The following is a 17,319-nucleotide window of genomic DNA, read 5'->3' as shown; positions in this document are numbered from 1 at the left end:
CCTTATAGGCTATTTTAAGATAATGGCTATAATTCCCTGTGCTATACAGTATATCCTTGTTGCTTATCTATTTTATATACAGCAGTTTGTATCTGTTAATCCCATACCCCTAATTTGTCCCTCCCTCTTCCCCCATCCTTTGGTAACCACAAGTTTCTTTTCAATATCTGTGAATCTGTTTCTGTTTTGCATATACATTTACTTGTATTATCTTTTAGATTCCATATGTAAGTGATATCCTATAGTATTGGTCTTTTTCTGACTTATTTTGCTAAGCATAATATTCTCTAGGTCCATCCATGTTGCTGCAAATGGCAGGATTTCGTTTTTTATGGCTGAGTAATATTCCATTGTGTGTGTGTGTGTGTGTGTGTATCACATCTTTTTAATTCAATCATCTGTTGATGAGCACTTGGGTTGACTCCATGTTTTGGCTACTATAAACAGTCTGCTATGAATATTTGGGTGCATGTTTCTTCATTCATGCATTCATCCGTCATTCATTCTTGAGTATCCATATTGAGCCAGCGCTGTTCCAGTACTTGCACCGCATCAGTGAACCAAACAAAGACGCTTATCCCAGGGATTACATTCCAGGACAGAGCCAGACACAAACAATATGTATTCTAAATACATCATATGCAGATAACCCCTAGAGCACCAGAGCGAAGCATCTCAACACTGTCTCCACCACTCTACGTGCTAAGGCAGGCAGGACCCAAAGTGCTTAAAAAGAAAGAAAGGAAAAAACAAGACAACCATTTTTTGAGGTTTTTAGGGTAACAGAAAGAAAGAAGTTAATAAGTGTTATGGAGAGAGGTGATACAGTAAAGCCAGGTGGGAGGATCAGGAGCACTGGGGCTGGGACAAGGAAGTAGGCGTGATGCTTCCTGGGGACAGTTTTACAGGCCGAGGAAACAGCCTGCGCAAAGGCCCTTGGGTAGGAGTATGTTTAAAGAACACTGAGGAGGCCAGAGGGCCCTCCCAGAGGCTGACTGAATTGAAAGAGGGATGCGTTAGGGTGACAAAGCAAAACAAATTAGACTGAAGATATACGCCTTAGAAAACACTTCGGCACAAGGAACAGACTGAAAGCAAAAAGGTCAGAAGTATTCTTGGTTTCTGAGGGGGCTGGATTCCCCAAGTAGCTACAAATCTTTAATGTTGGAAACTTCAAGCAACCTTCAGCACTCAAGCTTCCATAAGCCATACACGGATTGAGGAAGCCCCCAAAGAAAGGTATATGCCTCAACTTTCTCTTCAAATGTAGCCAAGGAAGACAATGGACAGAGAAGACTCTCCCAAGGGCCAAAGGGAAGAGTGGCCAAAGGTGAATTCCAAGAAATGCCCACTGGAGGAACTCCACCCACTCCCCCCGGGGTGGAGACTTTCTCCTTGTCTTCCTAATGGGATGTGGGAATGGCTATGGATAAACCAACTGGGGCATATTCTCATGATGGAAACTACTGGGAAATGAAAATAAAGGAACTCCTGACATACACAGCAATACGGATGCATCTCAGAAACATTATCTGGCAAGAAAAGCCAGATACAAAAGAATGCGTACTGTGATGAATCCATTTATACGACACTCTAGAACAAAGCTAATGGGCAACAACACAAAGCAGATCAGGCTTGCCTGTTGGACGGAAGACTGACTACAAAGGGACACGAGGGAACACTTGGGGATAATGAAATGTTCTCTGTATTGATCGTGGTGGATGGAGTTTGCTTGGGTGTAAACAATTACCAAAACTCATTGGACTGTGCACTTAAGATCCACGATTATTACGTGTAAATGATACCTCAGTTAAAACAACAACAACAAAACAAAGAGGAAATGCAATGTCACTTATCACATGAAATTCCTAACCCTCAAAACCCTTCCCACATCCTTCACCCTCTACAGACTTTAATCTGGAGAGCTGGAGAGACCCAGACCAAAGTTGCCCTGGCCAGCGGCAAGGGCAGGAAAACCAACCTTAGTCTTAATTTTTCAACTCGCCTTGAACCTAATTGCTTTTCCATGTTCAGGTTAAGCGGCAATCTCTAATGTATTTTTGGTCATTAATTTAAACGTGATGCTTGACTTAACTGCAATGTTCACACTTTGATGTAAATCTCCCACATAGCACATTTATATTCTCCATTTAAGCTGCGCACAGGTGATTAGTGGGTTATCTCAGCCTGTGCGATGGGTCCAGGTCACTAACCTGAATCATCTGTCCTAGAAGCTGACCCACCTCTGCTGCTCCATTAAACCCCTTTGCTGTTGTTGTCACTTGTGTTGAGGTTTTTTTAACCTACCTTTTCTGCCTAAATTAAAAAAAAAAAGCAATCAGTCCAACACATTCACATGAGTTCCAGAGTGGGGACTTTATTTTGCCACATCAAATAATCATCTAGCTCCCATCCTAGGACAACTGCAAAGTATGTTTTTAGTATAGATATCTGGGTTTCAAACTAACAAGGAAAATGGCAGACAGTGATTTAAAGGAGTTTATAAAGTATGTGACAGCAACTTTGACATTCTCTTTCTTTGAGGTTAATAGTCATGATTAGTTTTATTTCACAAGTATGTGTTTGCAGACAGGCACCTGCAACCAAATTCCTACGAGCACAGGATAGACAAAGGTCACAGGAGTGGAGGGACCCTGAGCAGTGATGGTGGGAAGTGTCTGGAAGGGGGAAGGGCTCTCAAAGGAAAGAGAGAACACAAAATGACACCTACTTCATGTAAGGACATGGGATGTTGAAGAATTGGTAATTTCTAGTTCGTATCTGAATTTAGAGCATTTCTGGTCTTCCATCCCAGCCAGGATTTCCTAAAACTTTCTTTAAAATACCCAGAACCCAGACCCCAGCTTTGGCATCTCCAAGTTCAGACTGTAGGAGGTCCTAGTGGTTTCTTAAGCTGTGTTCCAGACCATGTCATTCTGATTTCTCCCCTCCTCCCCAGATTACAGCTGATTCGACAGGAACGAACACTTCAAAGCAAGCAGCCACCTCTAGCCTGACCAGGTAGGTAGCCTAGAATGAAAAGTCTCAGCTCAACAGGAATTTGAATTTCGAGGAGTTTGAATTTTAGATCGACGTGGAGATAGGGATAAAGGTAGAGATGATGGAGAGAGAGAGTAATGGAGAGTTCCTGAGAGGTACGTGAGCTGGAAGATGCATGTACCCCAAGGAGACAAAAAGCAACATGAGTGAACCAAAACTAGGGGTTAGTGGAAAGTCAATCGATGCAGTAGAGAGAGTCATAAGGAGGAGCTGGGGGGAGAGAGGAGAGGTTATCAGTCACCCTGGGAGTGGGGATAGACGCCTGCCTGCTCAGAGCGGGGAATGATGCCTCCTAGTAGTGGTCCACCGGACTCTCTAGTCCCCAGACCTCAGCCCAGGATCCCCAGGATCCCCAGGGCTGCAGGGCTGGTCCACGAGATTTCTCACTCCTTACACCCGTCCGTGTTCTTACAGGAAGACCCCATCATTGATGAGACAGAAGTGGGCTCTTTCTCCCACGGAAGGATCTGAGGAGAAAGGGAAAATGATCCCCAGGCTGTGCAGACGGGTTTTCTGCAGGGCAACGTGGTCTCTTTGTCAGCAATGCAAAGCTTCTGCTGGATAAAATCTCCAAGCAAGAGCTTCCATATGTTTTATTCAAAAGAACGCCTCTTAGTCTTGGGGACATAACCGTCCCAACAGAAGTGAAAATGTTCTCAGATACATTATTCCTTTTGGTTATCATCTTCATTGAGAGGCCTGGGGGGCAAGAGAGAGCAGAGGTAATGAAGGTGCTTATCACAGTCACATGGCTCCCCACGACCCTAAGATGCTCAGAATCTGGAGGCGGCTGCTGGGGATAGCGGGGCAGGAGCCAAAGGAGTTTGGAAAAAGCTCCTGAGATCAGGCTTTTCTTAAACTTTAGTGAGCGTAAGAATCTCCTGTTAAGAATGCAGATTCTGTTCAGGGCGTCTGGGGCAGAGCCTGGTAAGATGCTGATGCCGCTGGTCTGGGGACCACACGTAGCAGAGGAGAGAGTGATAGGACCCTCGCTGCCTCAGCAGAGAAAAGCCACTCTCAGGGTAACATGTCATTAGTGCTCATTAAAATCCATGCATGAATCACGGCCTCCGAGGCTCTGAGAGCTATTCCATGTCACTTGGTAGGGAATGCAAATGAACCGGCTCTCAATCCTTTTAGTAAAGAGGAAAATACTTGAAAACTCATCCCTGAATTCCAAACCATTAAGAAACTGATGTTGGTCATTTTTTTTTTTTCTTAGCCAGTTTGTAACTTTTTGAGCTCAAAGAAAGGACAGGTTGAAGGGCTGGGCAGGAAAGTTGGGGTATAATCAAGAGACAATTCCAATTGGCAGACTTATTTCATGAATAAGATCTTAATGCTTTACAGTGAGGAAAAGAGGAACCAACCGGAACTAAGTTCATCGTATGGAAACAAGCCCCACTTCCGACCAGGCGTTTAACAGTTCAGCCCGTTCCCCTCACACGCGCTAATCAAACCTGTCTTTATAAAAACCACCCCAAGAGAAGGCGGGCTTCCTATTATAAGTGGGGAGACTTACTGCTTATTTTAAAAGACTCTTAAAAGCCTTGTGGTGCAGTTACCACGCTCACTGTCTAGAAGCAGGACATGGGGAGGGGACAGAGCATTCTACCCTGCTGACTGTATAAATGTGCACAAGGACTCATTCGGAGGTACATTTACAAGACCGCCACCCTTGAAAAAGGATGAGACTCAAGGACACTGAGAACTGGCTCAGAGTCAACCAGGACCCCTGCAGATGACTCTCGGTGGTCACCAGCCATCCACCCACCATTCCAAGTCCCGTGACCTTCCGTGACATAACCTGGGAAGCCACACAGGCCTTAGCCACTGCCTAGGGATTGCTAAGGGCTACAGCTGGTTTCCTGAAGGTGGTGAGAGCATCCTTGGGTTGGCTGCTGGCCAACAAGGTGGCCGACTGGCATTGCCCTTCAGGTGATGAGCACCGATCTTGGTCACCTGGGAGAGATGAGACATTTCCCCAATTACCCTACTGCCCTTGGGACTTCTTGCGTGGACACTGACCCTTTCTGGTTGGTCTGGGACTTTCCTGGTTTCAACAGAGAAAGTCCCATGTCCTGGGAAAACCTCCAGTTCCCGGCCAACCAGCGTGGTTGGTTTCTTCTCAGAAGAGTGAGGTCTGGGTGGTGAAGAACTTTATAAGAAGATATGAAACGAACAAAAAGCCCAAGGAAACCAGAAGGTAGAACTTTCCTGGATCCGAACAGTGATTTAGGAGTTGAGATTCATTCACAAGGATATCAAAGAAAAAGGTGTGGGAGGAGATGCTTGAGTGTGAAGACTGTCTAGGAAGCTTTTCCTATATCTGGCTGACTTGCAACCGGAGGTGATTATTTAATGATCTCCTTGCCTCCCCTCCAGCATTACTGAAATTCCAAAGGAGCCAAGAGGAGACGTGTCCCCTTGTGCTTGTGTAGTAGACAAGACCATAACTCCAATATTCTTCTCAAAACGAGGCCGATAGGGAAATTGTGTCAGAAGCACCAACGGATACAAACAGCCAGCATTCTTACTGAAACCACTTAATCAGGACACAAAACTTAGGATTCATTTTCTGCAACCAAGGGTGCCCCAAAGAACCAAATTCCCAACTATAAGCTAATACGAAATTTGATATTGAAAAAAGAGAGAGAGAAGAAATCTTGTTGGAAGTCCACATTGGACCAGTCACTCATTTGAAACGCTTAAAAATAACCAGGACCTAAAATCCTAACACCAAACCATAAGAAAGACAGAACAAGCCTGGTTTTGTGGACTCTGTCTTTGGGATCCCTTTCAACCAAGCAGGATTAATTCATGACCTAGGAGCTCCATGAGCTTATGTTTATTTATAATATTCAATATTCCCATAAGCACAAATGTTCCAAATGGAAGGTTGCATTTTGATAATGCCCGTTTCTTCATTAAGATTTCATCATCCACCTACATTAAAAAGCCTCTCCCTACACTCTGTTGCTTTTGCTTTCACCTTGTTTATTCCTGCCTTATTTGCTTAATCTTGAGATCCTGCCTTCCCAGGCACTCTCAAATTTGAAACAAGCAAAGTTTGTGCATTAGCGTGTCCTGGACATGCATGATTTATGAAAGGCAGGTTTCTTGGCACAATTTAATGGTATACGAGAGACTTTGTTTTAAAACATTAAAGTGAAAGTCAGGAAGTGGCAACAATGAGTGAGAGATTAGGACACAGAGTGTGCAAAGAAGTTTGGGCCAAGAGTTAACCAGGTCTGATTTGGGTCTATTTCTTAATCTACGGGCTGACACTCTGACCAGTTTAATAGATTATAAGGAGCCCTGACTTTTGACCAACTAAAGAAGTACTTTAAATTGCTTTTCTGACAACGTGCCCAACCAAACTCTCATTCTGTAAAAGAGAAACGTAATTGCGAACATTTATATCAATGGAAAAACGACCACCTTTGACCAGTCCAAAATAAATCTGTTTTCCCCTGTTTGGTATTCTAATCATATCTGAGCCATTTTCCACCATAATAGTTCTTCCTCTGACCTTTTGTAAGTTGAACTATTAGTCATTGTTACCAAATCTTTTAGAGAAAAGTCAAAACCTTCATAATATCAAGAGAACTACCCTTCCTGAGTAAAATTAGAGTCCAACTCTTATTATATGCCCATATAAAAGCTCGATATATATCTCTTTTTCTCAATACAGAATATGACCCATATGACCTCAAATGACATAAGTTTTGTTTAATAATTATAACTAAAATACACTCAGTAAGAAAAATAATAATTATCCCAAATGATACCTTATAGTTGAATGTTCCGAACACTTCACAGACAAACGAACAGACTAACCTTTCTTCACAGATGGCTAAATTGAAGTACTCATGAGATTATGAATCAGGTTCTCAAATTACAGCACGATACTTTTACATCTAAGTTTTTGACATATCCTACAATGATTGCTCATAAGTGTTTCCAGAAGACCCGAAAGGTTTCAAATCAATGTTAAGAAATGAGGATTGATAAAGCTCATGGCTTGAGCAAACTCAGACAGACAACTTGAAATTTTGCTTCCTACATCAGCCTTCCACAGCCTTTATGGTGGAAGCAACTCTGAAACACATTCAACCTTCTGGACACTTGTCCACTTCAGAGAACTCTGGCTAGAGCTCTAAGTGGCACAGGGACACAGTGGGTTGGTTGGTTACCTTGTAGATTCTGCAATGGCAGGGTCATAATGCCTCCGGCTGCAGCTGCTGCCACCAGCCCTTGGATGTTGGTGAGGTTCGCAGTAGGCAGTGTGAGGACCAGTCCTTGTTGCCCTCCTAGCTGTCCGGCCATGTTGAAGGGGATGAGGATGGGCTGGTTGAGGGCTGGCGTGCCTCCCGGCATTACACCGGTGACAGCAGAGGCTAACTGCTGTGCCGTCAGAAGCGACTGCAAGGAAACAGACAATCCCAGCTCACTTTCCAGTGGAACCAAGATGTGGACTTTCACAGCATTTTTCTTCCTCTTAAGCAGGGTCAGAAAGTTCCTGAACCAGTTGCACAGAAACGTGTTCTATTCCAGAAAAGAAGACTGACTTGTAGCAAAAAAAAAAAAAAAAAACAAAAAAAAACAAAAAAAAACAAAAAGGGAAATTGTATTCTGTGAAATTTTGGGGAGAAAATTTCATTTGGTTTGGACTTCCTCTAAGGCACTTGAATGCCTTTCAAAGTAATACCCTACACTTACGTATTATTTTTCCAATGAATTTTCACTTGATCTGACTCTTATGTATTTGAAACTCTCTGCTAGTTTATTCTGTAGTTCCAGAAAGAACTCACCAAGAACAGTGGAAGTTTTTTGATTCAAAAATAGCAATGACATACTACTTTCATCTATTAAATTTGCAAAACAGTAATGTGAAGGGTTTACTCAATGCTGGTAAGTCTGTAGTGACAACATTATATGGATTTAGGACAAGTGCATTGTCATAAGCCTTTTGGAAAGCAGTTTGAAAACCCATACAAAGAGATTCCAAAATATTCATCCCCTTTTGACTCAATATATTCCTGGGATATAGCCTGAAGATGTAATTTTTTTTAAAGATTAATGAATGAAAGTACGCATTACATTTTAAAATACACAAATGTTGGAAAATAGTTTGTTACGGTACTGAACTTGGTAAAATATTGCATAGTGTTTAAAATGGATCATTCTGACACCTCTTTAGAAAAAATAGAAAATGCTTGAGAATATCTAAATTTAATTGGATAATAATTAAGCAAATGGTAATGGAGTCATTACCCAAATGGTAAAATGATACATATATAATGACAAGGTCTAAAAAGGAATATAGAAAAACATAAATACTTCCTGTGAGTAAATGTTAAAATCTTACATTTTTTCTTTTGTTATTATGCTAGCATTCTTTGCCTGGTTAAAACATCATTGAAAACACACGTTTTTGTCCACTCCTCATCCGATGGCCATTGTTTGACACGGAAAGGCAGCCGCAGAGGGGTATCCTGGACGTATCTGAGCTCAGGTACGGGCTCTTCACCAGGACGATGTAGGAAGGAGTCCTGACCTGGCCAGGCCAGATGACCAAAGGGTCACCGATCTTAGAGTCCCCGAGATGGCATTTTCACTACCACCCTGCGGGAGTCACGTAAGACCTAATCCAACGCCCATTTTCCTTCTAGAGGAACCGAGACAAAACTCTCTTTGGGGAGTTTCAACTTTTGGGTTAATAACGCAGCAGGATTCTATGCAGTACTCAGCATACGCAGAGTACAAAGCCCACTGCACCACAGCCGAGCCCTGTTCTAACGTGTATGAACTCCGCCGTCCCACCAGTGACATACTGAGAGTTGGTAACTTGTCCGAAGTCACATATCCGGGGGGCGGGGGTTTCAAGTCCAGCCAGGCTGCTCCAGAGCCCACGTTTCGCCCCTTCTTGTCACCCGCTCTCCACACACAGAACAGATTTGGAGAAGTGGGGCTGCGTTATTTGAAGGATGCGGGGGAGGGCTGAGCCCACTTTCTAGCCATTCCCTACGGTCAGCCCTCACGGCCGGTTGTCGCCCCTCAAGGCTGGGGAGCCCTGTGAAGAAGCCCTGGGATTCCATGCACCCTGCTTTTAGAACCACTGCCCTGGACTCTGTGGGCCGAGCTCCCGACGTATCTGCTAAACGTCACTAAACTCACACAAATAACTGTGCTTCCTTAAAAACAAAAGTTATACTAAAGAACAAAATAACCATTTTTTAGGAAGTACAAAATGATAAGCTGCTCCCCAGATTGCTGGTGTTACTTCGCTGCCAATAGTAACATCAGGATAAGAGGGGAAGGCAACGGGGCAGTTCTCACACTGCACACAGGCCACAGAGCTGGGGGTTGGGACTCGTGGCTTTTTTTTTTTTAACTGCATTCATGAGCTTAAAGCAGGGCACGCACTCTCCAGTTTGTCCCAGGGCCCACTGCTTCTCACTGTCTGGGTCTGTCATGCAACTTTTCAAACCTGGAGGCGTTAAGTTTGTCATCCCTGGTATGTTCACAGACGCACACATACACACACGTGCACACAGACACACACGCGTACACACACAATGTCACAAGCATGAAATCAGACAGGGCGTGGCCGGAAGAAGCCGGTTTCTGTGATGCCCAGTAAAACCCTCTTTAGGTCCCACAGGAGATGAGGCGTCTCCCCAGGTCTGCCCAGCTCTCTGCCCCGAGCACAGAGGCATTCATGCTCTGAGATACCTGCTGGGATCTGAGGCCAGAGGGAGACGTGGCGGAGGCTGGAACAAGAAAGTCAAGACCAACCCAGACTCTAAACTTGGGTTTTCAAGCCATGAAGTCATGAGCCCCAAAGTGCTCAAAGTGATTCATTTCCAGGGACAATGACAGCAAAAGAGACAGGCTCAAGAATCAGCTTCTTTTTCTATCAAAGCAGGTGAACTCTGCGAGTTTCACACTAAATGACAGAGGTTAAAAAAAAAAAGGCTCAGTCTTTTATAATTGTGTTCTACATCTCCATATAACCATACCAGGCTCAGAAAAAGAAAACACAAATATTGGACTTTAAAAAATAATGAATGTATTTCTTTATTAATGCAGGAGCTGTAGGTGATGTACAGTATTGTCAAACCCAATAAGCTGAACTTGCATTAAAATTGCATTAACTTTTTTATATTAAATCACCTCTTGTATTTCAGAAATGGCTATAGTAGGGTTGAAATAACTTAATTTCCTTCACACTGCAGTCATTAAAGTTTTACTTTGCCGAAAACTGCATGGTAACCAACAGCACAATTGCAGCGGGTTTTAACAAGAAAAAAAGAAAAGTTTCCAAATGATTAAGATCAACATTCCCTTTGAAAAGAGAGAAGAGTTCTGCTAATGCATTTTTTTTCTTGACAGTATTTAATAAATAATGTAGTCACATAGCTTCTCATACTGAAATTTATCACCATCTTTGCTCTGTTGGAGTTAATTGCTTTTAACTCATTATTATTTATTTGGTTATTTATATAGTTAAACCATCCTCAGTGCAGCCTAAACACAGCAGTTGAGAGATACTGACCTGTGGCCCAACCGGGAACGGGGGGTGGGTCTGACTGGCCTGGTGTTGTTCAGGAGTGCCTGGCTCTGTCAGTGCCGGGTTTCCTCTGGCCCCTGGAATTCAAAAGAGAAGTTCTCCCTTAATAATAGCTCCAGCCCGGGAACTGCACATGACCCCATTTTCCTGTGATGTCACATAACATTAAGGCACAGATGACATGCCAGAGTGCTTTATCAATAGCTCCGCTGCTCAAATCACTTGTCAACTGCATACATTATGCTATCGGACATTCGGGATGGACAAAGTCACTCCAGCAGGGAGAAGGCTGTGACGGCAGGGAAAGTGACACCGTCACCGGTCGCGCTAATAGGCTTGCATTGTACATGAGTTTGCATGGCGTGTGCCGATGCGTTGTCGCACGTGTGGGAAACTGCAACCTTTATGCCTAGGCGGGCAACGGCTAATCTCATTTCCCAAAGCCAGAGAAAGCGTGATCAGACATGACCAAGTACATCTATGTTATCCCTTAATATGGCTTCATACCCTTAAGCCCTGTCTCCATCCGTGCTTCAGACACTGAATGTTATGGATGTGTTTTCCAAAAAGCAAAGCCTTTTCCAGTGCCACCTTATGTCCTAAAAAGCACATGGGGACCCTTAAGCAAACTTCCTGGGTGCTAACTGAAACAGGAGGACCCCCACACCACCTCCAGGGATTCCCACGAGGGTGGGCAGAGGACTCAATGCCCTTCCTTTGCTAGAATCCTGTTGGACGCCAAAGCATGAAAAATGAAATCCCACCAAAACCCGCAAATCTTTGAAATCTTCTAAAACATGATAGTTTTTCTGTGTGTGTGTGTTTCTGTGTTTTGTTTTAGGACAACCCACAGAAGGTGAGAGAGTGGCAGTAACAATAAATACATAAACAAACAAACAAACATACAGCTAGCAGCAATTTTTCAGGGTTCTCAGTTGGTAGCTTTTGTTTTCTCGGTGGCTGAAATCCGATTCCAAGCCACCCTTAACAAGATCCTCTTTCTTGATGTTTGTCCTATGAATGGCAAGTGGGGGACAATTCAAACCGCGTTACTGGCAAGCCATGGATGACCAAGAAAAAAAGATACAATTCTGTCACACTTATAAATTTTAAAGAAGGCATTATTGGCTCATTTAAGACAAATTCTTCTATATATTCTCCAAAGGGACAGACTTATAAATAATGGAAATGTAGGAAAAAAAATACTTCAGCACATTAAGCTACAAATAAAATTGACTGCTACATATTATTCAATTGACTTCCATCTCCACAGCCGTGTGTCAATCATAACAGCATTTTATAATAGGATGAAACAATAAATGTGCAAAGCCATTATGCAGAAATCTGAAAATCTGATTAATTTGTAATATTTTGTGTGTGTGCAGAAAGTCAGGAATGGACATTGCTTGGGGAATACTTACAAGCATTCTATTGAAATTTCTAAATTGATTTGGAGCAAACTAATAAAAACACAGACTTGCTGACATTTTATAAAGTGAATTCTGTCAAAAGATGTTTGGCATTTTAATGATTGCTGTCATTTAATAACAAGGGTAAGATGACCCATCATAAGATGCCAACGATTTCCCCATCATGTGCAGGGGAGCTTTTTTCTAAATTTTCTAAGTGTGGTTTATTTATTATGCTTGAGTAACAGGGCACTTTAAACTGGATGGTGCCTTACGCCGATGTAAATCTCACAACTTCCATTCTTCTATACCCAAGTCCTCTTTTGCCTTAGAATTCTCAGTAAAGTTTTATAGACCTTTATAGAGCTAACCAGGTCCGAAAGTGATACTTTTGGTCAATTAGGTCAATCCTCAAATGGTTAAAAATCTACTTTGGTTTAGTTTATGAAGATGTTTTTAAAAATTCAGTTGTTCTTTAGACTTGCCGGGGATGGATTTTTCCACCAGACTATGAAAAGAAAGTTTCACGATGCACAGAAAAAGAGAGAAACCTTTTTCATACAATTTTTTAAAAACGTGTCTTAATTCTAAAACGTTTCTCTACCGGGCCAGGGCCTTCTGTCTCATAAATCTGTAACTGGGACAACATTTTGATTCTGTCCCTGATGGCTCAGCACAGCAATGTTTGGGATCTGTCCCATACAAGCACTGTGTCAACAAGATTGTGTCTTTGTTACCCGTAGCTGGGCACAGATTACATCTGCTTACATTTTATTCTCTGTTCCTGGAGGCTCTCACTAGGGCCCAGCCGCTTTTTCTGAGGCTGGTTAGTCTCAAAAACTGTGTTCAGTGCAGGACAGGGTAATTCCACACAATTTCATGTGTAAAATAAAGTCTTTCACAGGCTTTCGAGGAGATTTTGTATGCTCTCCTGCGTGGATCAAAAAGTAATGTTTCTTCTTAATGCACATTTCCATTTCCCCCAACACATGTATTACACTTGATCTTGTAGGACCATAAACTAATCTGTTTGGTCGTAAGGCAGCTCCCAAGTCAGGGGCCCTCTCGGTGCCAGGGGCCGGGATCCAGCAATAAGAATGAATACACGACATTGGCTGAGGGTTTCAGAGCGATTTGAAGCGGTGCTCAGCCAGAAGTTAGCAGAGAATTTGAGGTTAGATTATTTCCATGGGCACAAATGTGAAAACATCAACTTAAGTAGGTCGGGCAGTTTCCTTCCGATCGGAATCCTGGAAACATGCTTCCTCTCTGGAGATCAAGGAAATCCAGAAAGCTCTCTGTGACCTGTTCTGAATTTAATAGCCTAGGTTTTTCAGGCAGCAACTGTGAGTTCCAACAGGGCGGGGCCCGTGTTCTCTGGTTCATTGCTTTACGCTCAGCCCTCACAGTCGGCATCATTCATGGTGATGGAATATTCACACGTGGAAATAAAGGTTTGGCTTTTATCCTGGGACTGGTACGTAGCTCCTTTAGGATAGGCATTGGCATCCACTTGGCTGGTTACTGTTGTTCAGCATCTGCCTTGGAAATATCCTGAAATGATTAGCTTCTTGGCAAATTCTACCTCTATTCCGATTTCGACATTAAAAGTAGTTTGATGTACAGGTTAAAGGCAAAGACTCAAATTTTAAACTCCACTTGGGTTGAGATTTAGCTCTGCCACTTAACCAGGCATGTTGAACGTGGGCTGGTTTTCCAGTTTCCTTATACACCAGCTTCCTCTTGCAAAAGCCCAGGGAAATAATTATACATCATTCACAGGGTTGCTGTGCTGAGGATTAAATGAGCCAAAATATTTGCAAATGCCTTGGAACAGTGCATGCCTGCCACATGAGTGCTAGGCCTCTTGACTAGTATTATTTAATAAGATTTAATTTGTATTTAATACAGTATTCAATACAATTTAATTTACCCATAATATTTACCTGCCCCAAGTCAGCTGAATACATACTCCCATGCTTATGAGTGCCAGCATGTCCTCACACACCACCCTAACCGTGGTTGCTCGGTACCATATGATGAATGTTTGGAACTGAACTAAATGGCCTTTAAGAGCCTATGAATCGAGATGTTCATGTAGAACGCTTCCTTCCGTCCACAGTAGCGTGACCAGCTGACGTGGCACAAAGATACTGGCAATCAGCTCCCAGATTCTCACACAGACCAGAGCTCAGACCAGTGGTTCTTCCCCAGGCCTGTGAATCAGAGTTGTCTGCGGAGCTTGCTGAGCACATCGAGGGTCACATCCCTTATGAGGCTATGGTCAGAGCATCTCCAGGGTGGTTCACGGGTGACTGAAAACCATGGGGAGAAAACAGTGGCTTGGATGCCGCCCGGGCAGGTCTGAATCTCCTCTGCACTGAGGATGCCACACACTGATAATTTTATGAATAGAGGATGGCCCTCAGCCAGCATTACGCCCTTGGCCTTCTAAGTTCCTTCACCTGGAGTTTTCTTCCGTTGTAATCCTGGCGGCAGCCTAGCTTAGCAAGGAGCAGAACCATCTCAGATGCATCTAGTTTGCAATTGTCACAGGTAATTCAAGGAGTGTAAAAACTGATTCTAAAGGGATCATAATAGAAAATTTAAAAAAGCCATAGCAGTCAATGCTCTAAATAATGGGACCCCCCCCCCCCCGATACAAGTCTGTTAAGGAAAGGATGACTCGTAAATGGTCTGAGACACTGAGAGATGCATTAGGAGTCTGGCTGGCACACCGGGATAAAACCTAGTTCATTGTTAAAATGCTGCTTGTCAGGGCACTGGTTCATGCAACACCACCTTCCCAGTGTTGACCTGTATCCCAGGCTTACAAAGCTGGCTGCTGCCTCTGGAGGGACTGGACCATCCGTAGAACTGGGGGCGGGGCTGGCAGCCCAGGCCCTGTGGTCCTCCCTTCAGTAGCCTCCTGACTGAGGGAACCTCGCAAGTTCCACCCTCCCCGCCCTCCCCACCCAGCTCAAGGTCAGAGCTCCTGAATGACCGTCACTGCATTCCTCATAGCAAGTTCATTTTTCTCTTGCAAATTAAAAAAAAAATTGGTCTGTGTGTAAGAATTTGTATTAACTAAGGCAAACAAGACACAGCATCTCTTAGCAACTCTAAAAAGTAGAACAGTGTGCTCCAGTATACAGCTTTAAATCTGACCCCCTCCACCCCCGCCGGCCCCTGCCTGCCTGTCTTGGAGTTGGGTCTTCCATGTAAGTCATTTTAGGAAACAAATATTTCTTAAATTAACATTTTTAATCCTGAGCGGGTTTGGAGTCTTCCTGGAGTCCTACCCCATTATGTTAGCCAAGAGGATACGATGGCCAGGGCAGACAGAGAAGAAAACAGAATTGCACAAAGGAGCAGCTCTTGCAAACACACCAGTTCCACTTTCTCCCACGTGTCAGCCAACCCGCGGGCGTTCAAGTGCATGAGACTCGCTCGTTAATGAGCGATGCATTTTTAATGAATCGGGTTCTTCAGAGGGAGAGTTTGGGCTTCTGTCCTCTCCGCATTAGCACAAACATAATCACATGAAGGTCACAGGGATCCCTCAGCTTTCTCTGGTATTTATACCCTTCTCGCCCACGGTTTGCAGTTTTCACCAGGGAGTGAGGTGATGCAAAGGTTCCTTATTATCAGCTGGACAGTTGAATGCATTATTATTTCATGCCGGGCCTGTGAACCCAGCGAAGCGGGGCAGAAGTCCCCTCTAAATTAAACTTTCCTTTCTTTCAATTTCTTCCAGATTACTAAATGCCAAGGAGGGAGTGGAGGTGTCTATAAAAATCTTTTCAGAGCCACTGCCACTGTTTGCCATTTTTTTTTTTATTGCCTGTCGAGATTTCTTTATGATTCTGGCCACACACGTATTTATGTACAGAACATCACACGGACCCCCGGTGGAACTGGAGACTCTAAAGTAATAAGCCCCACTTGGAAATCAAACAGTCCTTAATTCACACACGGCTTGTGCGTTTCTGCAAGTTCTGTTGTCCCAGACTTGCAACTTCACCCATTGAGGCCTGGAGACCAGTCTGAAGGCATTAATAGGCAGAATGGATTGCTTGCTTCTTCTAGCAGGTGACTCCTCTGGCCTTTGGTGGAAGGGAATCCAGTAATCTTTGAGTGAGGGGTCCACGTCCCCAGTGGTTTTAAATGCTGATCTTTATTTAAAGGCTGTACATAAGCATGAAAAGTCAAAGGGGGATTTGAGGCCTAAATAAAGCAGAACAAAGAAACCCCACCAATCCCGGATGCAGGCTTGACGATCTGAAGACGTTTTGTACCATCTACCAAATTTATTCAATAATTGCTCAAGCCTTCCAGCTTACTGAATAATTGCTTCCAGAGCCTAGTCTATGTGGGCTCTGGAAGACTTTAAAGACATTTTTTTTTCTCCTCTCAAAATTTCCTAAATCTCCCTTTGGTCTTCCTGCAACAATTTTTTATCATTTGTTTTCACATCCATCTCATAAAAGCAGAGCTGAACTCCTGTGCTATCCAGGCCAATAAAGTTCTCCATTTCTGTAAAATGCTTCCTCTCAGAAAAGACATGAAAAAAAAAGAGACAGTCATCAAATATATTTGAGCAAAATTCCACGAGCCACCATTGGCATGTGGAGCGCCTTGGGTGCAGAATATCCCTTGAGCACGACTCTCTCTAGAAGAGTGTAAATTCTTTCAGGGCAAAGACGCCTTCTCACTCACCTTTGTAGCCCCTGCAGGCCAGCTCTGGGCCTCGGCATGCATGTGTGCACAAGTGTACGTGTGTCTTTACGCGTGTGTCTATGTAGCCTGCATGTCAGTGGCTAGGCAGGTTGCAGTGAGCTGGCACTCTTCAAATGATGGAGGTGTGTGTCAAAGTGTGCTGAAATCATTTAGACACAGATTTTCAACCACCTGAAAATGATGTGTCTGATTTTTTAAAGGCATTTTTTTTAATCGAAGAAGCTTTGCTGATTTCGATCCACCTCTCCCAAGAAGTGGACACGTCCTCTGCCAAGGTCACTGCGAGGGGCCATGCTCCACACTGCACTCTACCCAGGGATGAAGTCCTGGCTGTCAATGGACTGATGGGACTCTGGCACGGTCCCCTGGACACGGAAGTCATGTAGATCCTGGTTTTTTTTTTTTGCCCAACTAGGGAGCTTGCTCCCACGATTCATCCATGCTCAATCCTCCGTGAGGGCCGACTACATAATTTATAGGGCTCGGTGCCAAATGAAAATGCAAGTCCCTGGGCTGGGGCTGGGAAGTCAATCT

General features: G+C 43.7%; 1 protein-coding gene across 4 annotated transcripts in view; it reads right to left on the bottom strand.

Moving 5' to 3' along the window:
* Positions 1–17,319, bottom strand: part of POU6F2 (POU class 6 homeobox 2) — a 424,404-nt gene that overhangs the window by 222,882 nt on the left and 184,203 nt on the right. For all 4 annotated transcript variants that reach the window (XM_072965442.1, XM_072965444.1, XM_072965443.1 and 1 more), the window contains 2 exons: positions 10,622–10,713; positions 7,257–7,485 (listed from right to left, as the gene is read on the bottom strand). In XM_072965442.1, the coding sequence (XP_072821543.1) occupies positions 7,257–7,485; positions 10,622–10,713 (321 nt within the window). The remainder of the gene's footprint in view (positions 1–7,256; positions 7,486–10,621; positions 10,714–17,319) is intronic.

This window comes from Vicugna pacos, chromosome 7 (genome assembly GCF_048564905.1).
Source record: "Vicugna pacos chromosome 7, VicPac4, whole genome shotgun sequence".
NCBI classification, from domain to species: Eukaryota; Metazoa; Chordata; class Mammalia; order Artiodactyla; family Camelidae; genus Vicugna; species Vicugna pacos.
The sequence above is the reverse complement of the archived record's forward strand: the minus strand, read 5'-3'. Positions and strand labels throughout refer to the sequence as shown.